General features: G+C 38.9%; 1 protein-coding gene across 1 annotated transcript in view; it reads left to right on the top strand.

Moving 5' to 3' along the window:
• The window catches only part of tll1 (tolloid-like 1), a 94,889-nt gene that overhangs the window by 64,646 nt on the left and 17,142 nt on the right, over positions 1 to 13,101 (top strand). Inside the window, exon 17 of the mRNA XM_041785555.1 lies at positions 8,205 to 8,330. Coding sequence (XP_041641489.1) covers positions 8,205 to 8,330 — 126 coding nt within the window. The remainder of the gene's footprint in view (positions 1 to 8,204; positions 8,331 to 13,101) is intronic.

Consider the following 13,101-nt stretch of genomic DNA (forward strand, 5'->3'; position numbering starts at 1 on the left):
CTAAAACTAGACTAAAAGTATAAATGTTAAAAATGACTAAGAAGTGACTAAATCCAATAAACATTTTAATCTTAACACTAAAACAAATTTGAAATAGCTGTCATATCTGCCATGTCTGTGTAAGTGGGCTCTATATTTTACAGCTGTTTCAGACGGAGTGTGTTGAAGCCATTACGGCTTCATTTCCATTAAGCTTGCATGTTAAGAAGTCAGAGCTTTCACAGTGCCTTACTGCATCTAATACACCTGATAGATGTGCCTCACATACTAAGAATTTAGAGAATAGAGGGCTTGCCTATTTTCCCACAAGTTGTTTGTGTCTCTTGCCAAACAGACAGGAAGATTATATATTGAGAGACATATTTATCTTGTTTTATCAGATAAGCATGTCCACATTGGTAGAATACATTTCAATGTGTTTCTTAATGAACCTGATAAAGGCCACAAGCTGAAAAGTATTGTTCTAATAAAGTTTTTCTCCAAACTTAAATTGTTTCAGGAGCTGTCTGTTCCCACTTCCCACATAGAATATATCGCAGGGAAGATAAGCGCTGTACAGTTACATCTCCTGTTTGTGCTTTTCAAAGTAAAAGCCTGGTTTGGTATTTATTGGAAGAAACCATACTGTAGATACACAAACAATGAACAAATTCACTTATATGTATATATATTGTGGTAAAACCTATGAAGGAAGTCAGGGCTGAAATAGAAGTGAGATGTAGCCCACATGTGGCTGGTATCAAAGCACGGGCACCGACATGCAAACATGCAACCAGTCTGAATGGGCCTTAGGAATTTTTGGTGCAGTGCTTTGTTGTCACAAAGCCACATTGTCTCACTGCTATTGAACAACACAACATATGGATTCCTCCAACTACAAAGCATTAATCGGCAATAGTGCACTACCTGTAGTGTGCAAGTGTATGTACAGCTAGGGTATGACTGGATTTGAATTTTACCTTTTAGATTAAAATGTATTCGACAAATTTTGAAAAAACGGAGCTATTCCTTTCTAAAGCCTCTTGTCAAGAGTAATAAAAAGTAAGTAAGATGAATTTTAGACTTATCCTATACAGGAAAGAGTATTGTAGGATTTCACATCAAAATGATAAAAACCTATCTTCTTGTAGAAGCTACAAACCCTGATTTTAAGTCTTCCCCCAGCCTTACTGTTTGTGGATTTGTGTTTGTCAGCTTGTAAGGTCAAATGTTTGTTAAATGATCCCTGTTTTTGTGCATACTCTTTGTTTCTCTGCCAGTGTACATGTCCTGTATGTGTCGTTCATGCTGTGCTCCTGAGCCTCCCTGCACCCATTCTGCGCTCTGCCCTCTCTCCCTCAGACAGGTTCACTCTGTGTCAGGAGCGAATGATTGTGTTTGAGTCATGCCAGGACATAAAGCGCGGCCGCTCCCCCTCTCGTGGCCATGTCAACAACAGGCCAGCAACCTCATCAAAGGTCAGAGGTAACATGGCCTCACAGTCAGCATCTCTGATTGGCTCTGAACTACCATGTGACAAGAGGAATGGATAGATCCTGTTTTTAACGTGGATCATTGTTTAATCCATTCTGCTTCAGAGGGAAACATGTGCTTTGTCCCAGTTCCATTTAACATACAAACAGTAATGTGTATCAACAAGGGAGGGTGGGACTGTGAGTGTATCTTTAATGGACTTCTACTGCATAATGATGTTTATAGAAATTTACAGAGGTGGGCACAGTTAATCAAAAATAAAACTTTAAAAGATTTAAACCAGCAGAAAAAGACATAAACCATAACAAACACTGGTCCTGGTCAAAATAAAAGGAAGTTAACATTGATGTTAATGCCAAAACTTTATATTTAATTTTTACAAAACTGCTTAAGTATGTTGGCATACTTCATTTAATCATAATTCTCCGCATTTGGAGGATTTTGTTAAGTCATTTAATTTGCCATTCATAGCTCTACTTTTCTCCCATGATCATAATACTTAAATAAAAACAGAAAATATCCCTATGTTTCAAGTCCAGTAAAAGATTTAGTCCAAACACATAATATGTACAAAGATCCATTGATTGCTTTAAATCTACAAACAGAGAAACTTTTTAATTTTCCAGTAGAGCTGGTAAACTTGCAAAGCCAATGAATCGGAACGATTCCATGTCTGCCATGAAGTGGACCCAATGCTTGCAAAGCTTGCAAATCTGAAAAATTTGTCCTGGTCAGAGAATGAAAGGACCAATTGGCACCATTTGAAGAGAACCAGGGAGTAGCCATGAGTGGGATTTAGTTGGTCTGCAAGTCAGTAAGAAAATCAGTGAAGAAATGAACATGGATCTACAGTAGCTATAGTTATAGTTTTGACACAACTGCACAACATTTCTTTGTTAAAAGAAGAGCAAAGAACTTACTGAAAGCTTTTCTTGGCAGAAAATATGTTTGTACTCTTGTGTTGACTGACGTCAGTAATCTCCCGTTTCCACATACAACAGCTGCGCCACCATCCAACAGCAAATTGCCCTTCAAAGCAAATCTAAGCAGTTCCACTGCCTTTGCTCCAGTCCGGCTCCAGCACGTCCCTGAAGTGCCATTCCGCTTTGTTGGAGATACACTGCAGGTCTATTTTGGGCGCTGGTTGCTGCTAAACCATGTCAATCCACATAGAGCAGACCGATCCAAACAGCTGAAATACATGCAAAGTGTACAGTCAACTTCAAAATAAAACACCATGCATGGACTCCTGAATGTAAATCATCCCTATATCAAAATTACATCTCATCCTTCAGCACAAGCAAAAGGTCATCAGGAGGGCAGTGGGTCACAGAGCTACAACAGCATCATTGACGAGGAAAAGTTTAACTTTTGTGGTGAAAAGCCACAGAATTTGACATGAAGCCACTGATTCTTTGCAGCAAACATGAACCTTTTAACTAAACAATATACTCATCCATGGCAGAAGCAATAAAATCGGGGAATCATGTGAAATGAATGGCAAATCAACCCCAAAAGGCAAAATGATCTGCTGTTGACATACTATTCCTACGTGGACTCACAGTTACCCTGTGATCTCCATGCTCTTGTCGCGAGCTGAAAAGGGTTGCGCTGTCGTGTACACCGCCCTAGACATGACACACTTCTAGTGTTCAAGGTAGCTCTCCTTCAGCCTGTGGAGCACAGAGCAGCCATGGTATGTGGAAATTATGGGTAAGAGTTTGCTTTACCAACTGGCTCCACTGATAGTGAACAATAACGGTAAGCTGTCAAGCTTAGGCTATGTACACTTTATTCCCTAATACGGTGCCTTCTACATCATATGTTTTGTTGCTCTAATTGGCCTGCAACAGACAGAAACTTGGACCCATCATCTTTTCAGATATTTTTGAAAAGTTCTGCCCTTCCCAAAGACAGAATATGGGTTGTTGCTCAGATGGATGTGAAATATATCCCCCATCAGAATGAAAAAAATCTTAATTTTTGTGCCTTGAAGTGTTTCGGTAATGTTAGAAGTTCACACTGTCTATATACAAGTTAAATTGAAATTCAGTTAATTTAAGTGAATACATATGTTGTATGGAAATGGGACACAACTATCATATTCCCTGTAAAACACAACAAATATCCCCCTCTCACCTCTCTTCAGGGATGGATTTGTTGGATGCTAACATTTGATATTAACATTTTTAAGAAGTTGTCCTGCAGAATAACTCCAAGTTTCTCTATTAGTGCTGTGAACTTTACAGTAACTAGAAGAGAAATGGAGAAACTGATCCAAAAGGTAACTTCGGTTTAACATTTCTGGCCTTTCTCCTCCTTCAGAGGGAGTAAAACCGTCAACTCAATATTTTCATCAAAGTTCGACTACCTTTAGGACATCTGGAACAACGACATTACTTAATCGGCCAGTGAAAACGTGTGTGAGTGTGTGATTAAAGTTGCTGTGTAAGTGTGTCTGCTGCTGTCAGAAGTTTCCAGTGATAGCTTTTGGATGGCAGAAATCCAGCAGCTTTAGGGAGGTCCCTCTGGCCTCCCACACACCACTAATCCATCTGAGAGTGCCCGTGTGTGTGCATGTGGACATTGTGTTGCTTGACCTAACGAAAGCTACGATGAACACAGTGTAGCATCCACTGCAAAGCTTCTTAGTCTGTGATAGGACAAGACTGAGCCCACAATAGCATCGTAATACCACCTCAGACACAGACTCACACACAGACACAAAGAGAGCGAGACACACAGGAGGATTTAGTGGTTTCATTAAAAGGAGATCTAGTTTGATTTAGCAGCTCTAGAGTAGAGGTGAGACTCTAATCTCACATCTCTTTATAGGAAATCACATCCCTTCTCTGTGTCCCACACTGTCCCTGTTATTCTATGTGGTCATCCTAAAATCTTCACCATCACTGTCTCCACCCAGAGAACCGCTCTCTTCCTGCACTGTTCAGCTTCACTAAGAGGCCTTTGTTAACTCCCAGACTCACTGAGGAGAAGCCATGTGTTTAGAAACAGCCACAAATTAAAGGATGAGGGAGACAAATGAGCAAGAAGCAAAAAAAAAAAAAAACCCCAGTTATGTTGCTGCATTTCTCTCTTTTAAGATGCATTTACCTCTTAACAAGCATCTGCTTGACAATGGGTTAGTTTTTATAAACTCACGATGTGCAGCCAAACATTGTTCAAGATTTCTGTAAAGTATAAGTAAGTATATTTGCTGAGATTCTTAGATTTCCAAAATACCAATTATGGCAGGCTACATTTTGGGCTATGCATTTTAAATTCTGAAAAAATCCTTTAGAAATGTTTGGACAATTATAGACAATACCAAGGGTTTGAATGTTTTATTTACTTATTGAGCTTCAAAGAAAACATGAACTGTAATGCAAATTAAATCACAAGTCAATGAGAAATAGGATTTTAATACCTTAAATGCTACTGAAGAAAAACAAAGAGATAAATTGGGAAGCTGTTGGTTGACTTGGCTTAGCTTAGCGTAGCATAAAGGCTGGAAACACTTACCCCAAATTCCTTAGATCCCTTTAAAAAAAGATTTATCAGAGCAGGAAGAAAAGTTTTAAAGCTGAGTACAGCAAGTACACTATATGGACAAAAGTATTTGTCCACCTGACGGTTACATCAACTCTAATGTACTTTACTTAAATTTGGGTCCCCATTTTGCAGCTACAACAGCTTCCATTCTTCTTAGAAGGGTAACCACGGATTTGTTTTGGATTTGGATTGTTTTATCTTAATCAGAAGATGCCACTGAGGTATGATGTTTTTGTTAATAAGGCTTAGTTAGGATATCATGCTCTCTCAGGTTATAACTTTTTTACTTTACTAAAGGTTAAGAGAGTTATATTGAGTTTGTCACCCAGTACCCCCTGGGGGGACCCTAGACATCTCAGGATAGGTTAAAGTTGTCAAAACTGTATTTGGACATAATGACTAATATCATGCTAAAACATGTATGAATAGTTTATTCAGTGGTCTTTAAATAAGAACACTTGTTTAAGGGCCTGTTCTGTTAGAAGTTATAATGAAAACAGTTCAAATTGATGTTCAGTTTTGGCAGCAGTGTCTCACTCACTTGGGTCCTAGGCAGGGCTTAAGTCTTTTAAGGTTCATGTAGGAGGACTGGAATGAAAAAAGGCTGCTTTAGAGTTCTAAGCCAATGATTTAAGATCCCTGATTGACGATTGTTTTGAGGACAACGTAGGCCAACTGAAACAACACTTGCTGAATATGTGACTTTTTTCCCCCCGATTTAAGATCTAAATTAGTGACATTCAGTGTGTTAGTATCCTCCAGCGTTCCTGTGCCATAAAGATGTAGGACATATGAAATAGCAAAGACAAAACTTATGCCATTTACTATTCAAAGAGTGAAATATTTCATAATCCTATTAATTTCTTCATGCTTTGAATCTGTGGCCCTACATTTTCCATTTATCCTGCTTGTACTTTGCAGTGTGGTGGTGGCCAACAAGAATATAAGTTTGTTATCTTTTAGCACATATGAAATAAAGTTAACAGTATCCAGTTTACATTACCCAAACTCAAAGACAGAAGCTCTTTTCACATTCCACCGTCTCTCCTCAGCTGTCTGGTCGGACACATCAGACAGATTTAGCTGCGGTGGTCTCGCCTGAGGAGATCACAGCTGATCTTTAAGCAGCTGTTATAGTCGGAGAGGTTTCAGAGCCAAGGCTTAGTTTGACCATGAACTAAAAGAGAAGGGCAGGGACAGAACCACACACAGACTTACACTCACTAACTTAACCCTTTGGATTATTCTGTTGCTATAAGTCTAATTTTTACTTTACTTTCTATCCTTTTTGTATGTTTTGTGATTGTGTTTTATAAGGTTGGGGCTGTAGAGGAATTTTTAAGCTGTGTTGGCTCTACTTCACATACAGCCAACTGTTGTTTTTGTTGCATCCCTTGTTAAGTCTCCAAACTTGCACAGCTTATAATTAGTTTACAATGATAATAGAAGAAATTCCCAGTTATACTTAAAACAATACCTCCATGATTCACAGAGATAAACAAAAACAGTCTCTTCATGTCCAGTCAGCATCTCCTTAAGTTATAAATACTTTGTGATTTTAAAGGAAAAATTACATTTATAATAGATTATCTAGTATAAATATATATGAGATGATTTTAGAAAGACTCAAGCTATTAGCACTGGACAAAAAAAATGGTACCCTTAGAACTACAGGTCTGTATGTAGGAGAAATAGAGATGCAGCATAAGAGCATTAGCAAAGTAAGCAAAAGTTATATTATTTTCATATTGGGTAGGTTTTTTCTTCAAATAGTCATAAAAATGATGTGGATGTCCATGCAGACAGCCAGAGGCTTTTTTGGATGTAACCCCACAATAGAGCTGACCAATATATTGTTTTTCAATCGTGATTACAACGTATGCATGCACTAAACTCACATCAAAGGTTATGCAATTTAGTAACCTGACCTGACTTGTTAGGTGGAAACCAAAGGTGCAAACCCATTTTCAACTGAGCGCCATTTGTGCAGCATTTGTGTCTCCACTGCATGTAAAAACATTTGAGCTACCTGGTAATCCTGATGCCATCACAGATACACCGCCTTGACACTCAAGGCAGACGCTCAGTTACCTAAGAGGGATCCTAAGTGTATTCAAGCTATCAGCAGCACATCATCCTGGTGTTCATTAGTGCTGGACCCACATCTACAGGCTGTTACTGGAACAGACAGGCCATATCGGCCTCTTTATAATGTGGTTGTTTACATTACAGCTGCAGGCATGTGCTGGGGTGTAAAAGTCACATGCAACACTTTAGTTAGCTGAGAAGTTCAGCTAATCATAGACACTAAACATGACTTTGAACATTGTTAGAAATTGGTTCATGACCTTTTTGTGGCAAATAAACAAAAATAAGGTTTATTTTTAAAATGTAAGAAGTGACATATGGCTCCATGGAGAGAGGGAAAAAGGTGCACCTTTTCTCCCTTCACCTTTTGTATTCCTCCGTTAGTGTGTCAGAGCTTCTGTCAGTGGACTGAGGTGTGCAATGAAGGTAGGAGTGAGTTTAGATTTAGAATATGAATGTGTAGTTGAAGACACTGCATTTATCTGGTATAATTTCCTTTTTTATTGGAAAAAATTTCAATAAATCGCTGGGAGAAATTTTTTATACATCCAATTTTTTGGATATCATTCAGGCCTACTCGACAAACTATCTTGCTAAATAAATATAATAGCTTTGTGTTGCATTTAGGCTAATGTTCACAGTCTATGTCAAAGCAGAATGTGTTTTCCCATTCATTTAATGATTGCTCTCCTGTGTTAATCATTCAATAAATGCTGATTAAAGGTGTGAAGGAATCCAAAGCTTACTGTTAAACTGCTGCTATGAAAGGACTAGCCCTGTTTCAGAAAGAGTTCAACATTTAAATTCCTTCTCCCTGTCCTTTATCTTTTAATCCTTTCTCAAAATGTAAATCTCATTTTGACATGGGTCAAAATGCCTTTTATTCTCTGTGTTCATGTTTGTCTTCAGTATTTTTAACCTTTGGTGTTTGATCTGTATGTTTCTCTGGTTGACTCTCCCTTGCTTGGTTTTATTTCTGCTTGGTCTTCTCCTTACATCACTGTCCCCACCTCTTCTTTGTCCCTGCCTTGCCTCCCTCCACTTTTTGCCACTTCCACATGAGTGATGTGTTGCATGTGTGTCTCTCACAGACAAAGATGAGTGCAGCAAGGACAACGGAGGCTGCCAGCACGAGTGCATCAACACAGTGGGCTCTTACGTTTGTCAGTGTCGCCACGGCTTTGTACTGCATGAGAACAAACATGACTGTAAGGAAGGTGGGTTCCACTCACATCCACATCAGCACATACACTGGCACAAAAACATCGGAGTGCACATGCACGTGCTGCCACATTCACACAAGCACGCGCTTATTCACAAGACCAGTCATCGTTCGTCATACAGCCCTTACTATGTTTATCCTCATCAGAGCCCACATGACAACAAAGTAGTACTTTCCATTTAAAGAAAGGTTTTCTTTACATACTGTAGCTCTACATGGAGCCTGCAGGCAGAGCTGTAGACTTGAGGCTATTTCATGAAGACTTTTTAAATTTAAAACTTAAAGGCAGTTTTACTCTTTATCTGGTAAAATGAGTGTCAATATAAGGTCTCGGAAACATAAATCAGACTTTAAAAGATTTTTATCCAGTTGAATATTAATCCTGAGCAATAAAGTCACCATTTATACTGCCACCAATGGAATTTTCTTATGCATCATGTTTATCATCATTGTTCATATTTGACTCTCAACTGGGTACTGAGGACTTTTGACTTTTTCTTTGGCATTGACTCAAACTTGCCCTGGAGGATTTAAGAACTTACCTCATTTAACTTACCACTTGATTAAAGTTTCCCAAATGAGTAAAGACTTATCCTGAAGGACCTGTTCTGTGCTGCAGAAGCTAAATTTAATATTCATTGAGCTCAAATGCAGCCTAGTTAAAATGCAGTTTTAACTTAGGATGCTGCATTGAGGTGATATTGTGGTATTTTTGAAGTTGGGTTGAATGAGTTACTTGGCAACGGTAAGACCAGCCTCCACTGATTTCAGTGAGCACTGACCCCTGCAAACAGAACACGCTTAAGGAAGCTAGGCTATATTGCAAGTTTAAGGTAAAAATGGGCCAAAAAATAATGCTGGCCAAATTGTACACTGTGTCAAATATTTATGAAGCGTTTTATTTTTCACTCAGAAAGCCTCTGTGCTTGGCACTATTTGCAATGTGAGCTTCAGCTATGTGCTCTTCCACCTCAGCTGTATGCATCTGCAGGCTTTGCTAGAGAAAATAACACTAAATTAAGCTCAAACTAGATATTTGAGCTCAGTTTTCCACTTAAGCAGCTGACACATTGTTTTCAGAAGGCAAACATACTGTGCAGACTGTAGCTTGTCTTATTATCTGCCATTAGAATAATAAAGCAACGGCCATAAACTTACCTGGATAGCCAATTTCCATTCAGCTTTTCTGATTAGAATCCGTTTCACCAATTCATCTTCAGAAAGTTGAAGAAGGTCTGTAAAACGCCAGCATTTGGTTGGACGGGGAACTCTGGATGGGGAGTGATGCAAGCTGCCAGAGAGCATGTTTTGAAGTCCCACTCATTACACTTGCTCTCATGAACATTAGGGGTAAGGGAAAAATTGATACAGCTTAGTACTGCGAAAGTTTGCGTGGTGTATTCTATCGACTCACGTCTGCAAAGTACTGATTTTTTCCAAATTAATTTGTCTATGGTATTGGAAAAATGAAATCAGTTGCTTTTTCTGTCAACTTGATGGTGCTGTGGTGCCCTTTGAAGTCGGCCGAGGTGACTGTCACAGAGCAGGAGAAAGGTAGTACAACAAACAAATACGGCAGCACGAGGGAAAGGACATTAGGAATGCAAGCAGTGCATGAACAAGATGGACATGACACATGGGTTTTGCAAGGAGTGCCACATGAACATCAAACAGAAATACAGCAAACATGAGGGTAAGGCTAATGCTGAATCATCTGAACAGTTGAAAAATGATATAGATAGCAATATATCGCAATACTTGATGTATTGCAAAATGTCTAAAATTGTAATGATATTGTGTGGGGTTAGTATCGTGATACTATCGTATCATGGGCCACTAGTGATTCCCACCCCTAATGAACATGGGCTCACAGTTTCAACACCTAGACTGCCAGCTAAGCCAGTCTCTACTAAAGTTTCTCTCCCTTTTTTTCTTGATTTGTAGAAGTTCGGCTAAGTACTCCAGCTCATAAAAGTATCTGCTGTATCCGCATTAAACAGCACATCGCCAGTCAAGTCAAAATTGATGATTTTGTTGTTGTTAATACTTGTTTTCTCTGACAAAGCTTGCAGACCCAAACAGCTGTTCATATACGCTGAGGCGGATGAGCCTGAGACTTAGCCTGTAGCTGAAGCTCACATTGCAAAATAATGCTAAATGCAGAGGTTTTCTGGGAAAACTATAAAATGCATTCAAAAGTGTTCAATATACTGTAGCGCACAATTGAGCCAGCGTTGTTTTTTGGACTATTTTTACCTAAAATTTGTTCGATTGACCTATGGCTAAGCCACGCCCCCTCCACTCAATTGAACAAACAATGAACACTCAGTGACAGACGTTATCGCAGGTATCACAGTAGGAGACATTTCACATTTCACAGGAGGCCATTGATGATTTTTGGAGACAGAAAGATCACATATATCATCTAGAAGTCACCAAAAGGGTCTAAACTACGCATTGGAGGGATATATTAATCATTTCATTGTCGAGAAGGTCGATAAAAAAGCTTCAGTTACAAGCCAAAATTTACAGGTCCCAGTGCAAACTTGATAAACCGCATCTCATTGCCATCACAATCTCAGACCACAAGATAGAGGATCAGCATCAAAGTGCCACTGAAGTTAGAAGGTTTTTGGCTCAGAATATGAGAAAAATATACCAGCCTTTTTACCATCTTTACCAAGAGTGTCTCTCCGTTAGTTTGGTTCGACAGCATTTACATTTACTCATTCAACATAACGTTTGCCGACCTTTGTTATCTCGGCTATTACAGATAAGTTAACGAAGCTAAGCTCCAGAAGGTAACATTAGTTTAACTAGAGCCCTTTGGACAACAGCTAACAATGATGTATGATCACCAAAGTACTAAAACTAGAACAAAAAAATGTCAGTGAACTCCCAACAAACAACGTGACACAAAGAACACGGCAGCTAGGAGCTAACATTAGACTAACTTTAGCTAACGTTAGAGATGTTAAAGATAGCTTTAGATTTCCTTCCAGCGAAGTGACAATATGCTGCCTCAAATACGATGTTGGCTTACCTTAGAATAGATATTTATTTTATCCATGTTGAGTTGATGTTGTGGTCTACCGCAAAACTTTTATCCAAAGAAGACACTTTCCTCAGTTTAGATGTGGCTTAGGAAAGGGTAAAAAATACACTCTGTCCCCCAGCCTCTCAGGATACCTTGTGTTGGAGTCGCATGTACCCCATGAACACCGTTTGACCATTTTTAAACTTATAATCTCAAAAAAACCTAATAAAACTGGACGGAAAATGACTTTCTCCTATTCATTACAATGGACGTCAAGGCAGCCAACGTCCGAGTGTATTGGAGTGGCTATATGTTCGCTGTATGGTCTAGCTTATATAGCAGGCAAATTAAGTTGTTTCTGTTGGCAGATCATTTTATCACATTATAAGCAGATGTGGTTTATTAAGAGTGGTATTTAATAATTTGAGGAGAAATTGCACAAATGCACTTGCTTTGAATGAAGTTTTTGCAGTGTAAAAGTTTGAAGTGTCACACAGGACTCAAGCTTAGGCTCAAGAACTGCTCTTAGGACTTGAAACATGACTTAGACCTGGCTAAACTGAAAAAGATTTGAAATGTTCTTTAAGGAACTTGAAGTCGGTTCAAAGACTTGAGACTTTTTCAGAGACCTTAAACCTAAACCTGAGGCTCTTATAAGGCCAGTTACTCTCACTCTGCTCATTAGACTAAAGCTAGAACTTGCACAAAAGAAGATTAATTTTAAAAGAGTCAAGCTGCTTTAAAGCAAAGCAGGATAGGCAGACTGCACAGATGTAAGATAATTAAGGCAGAATTGAACAAAGTTATGTAAAGATCAATCATAAAATGATATCTATATTATAAAGTGTTTTGTAGTGAAATGATACTTGACCTAGAGTAGTCCACAGTCTAAAAGACTTGATATGTAAAACCTGTCTCAAAGACTTGAACAGCTCTGCCTGTGAGTCTGTGTTCACTTTAATGTGTTTGTTTATGTGTGAGACACAGACAGGGGAACGGGCATCAGTTTGACATAATTTATAAAAAGGCTCATGAACACACTCAGACATACAACTGTTGAATTGACATGCTATACTCGTCTCTTTGAAGTTGAACTTTTGAACGTGCACACACACGCCACATAAATACACGCATACACACCTCTCTAAAGGGCTCCCTGTGCTTCTCGTAAAAACTCTCATGTTTCAAACATCTGTGAACTTGAAAGGTTTGCATGTAGCGCTGTCTTCCTGTGTGTACATGCGTGAGTGTGCATTAGACCGGCCTGACCCACTAACCTTGCAGAGTCATGTAAATCCATATCCCATCACACAGATTGTTTCTGTGTTTGGTTATCTTCATACAGACGGTCTGTGGGTTGATTTGAAGGACCAGTGTGGGGGAAATATGAGGAGTTATTTGATGAGCTATTTATTAAATATTTCTAAGATCGTAATTTTCTTTCCTTTTATTTTATTTTTTTTCACAAATCTAACTCTACTGTCCCTGTCCATATGGCAGGGGGATTATCCTGCACACTGGTCCTTTAATATAAACATCACCTTAAGTTTGGTTAATGACCTGCCAGAAGTATGTAACTCAGTACGTTTACATGCACAGTTAAAAGGAGCTTAAAGCTTGATTAGGCTGTTTAAATGGACTACTCTCCTAGCCTCGATATACATACACAACAGGAGAATTGATTTATCAATCTTAGTATGTCCACCTCTACGCTAGGTGGCAGTATGCC

This window comes from Cheilinus undulatus, linkage group 4 (assembly GCF_018320785.1).
Source record: "Cheilinus undulatus linkage group 4, ASM1832078v1, whole genome shotgun sequence".
NCBI classification, from domain to species: Eukaryota; Metazoa; Chordata; class Actinopteri; order Labriformes; family Labridae; genus Cheilinus; species Cheilinus undulatus.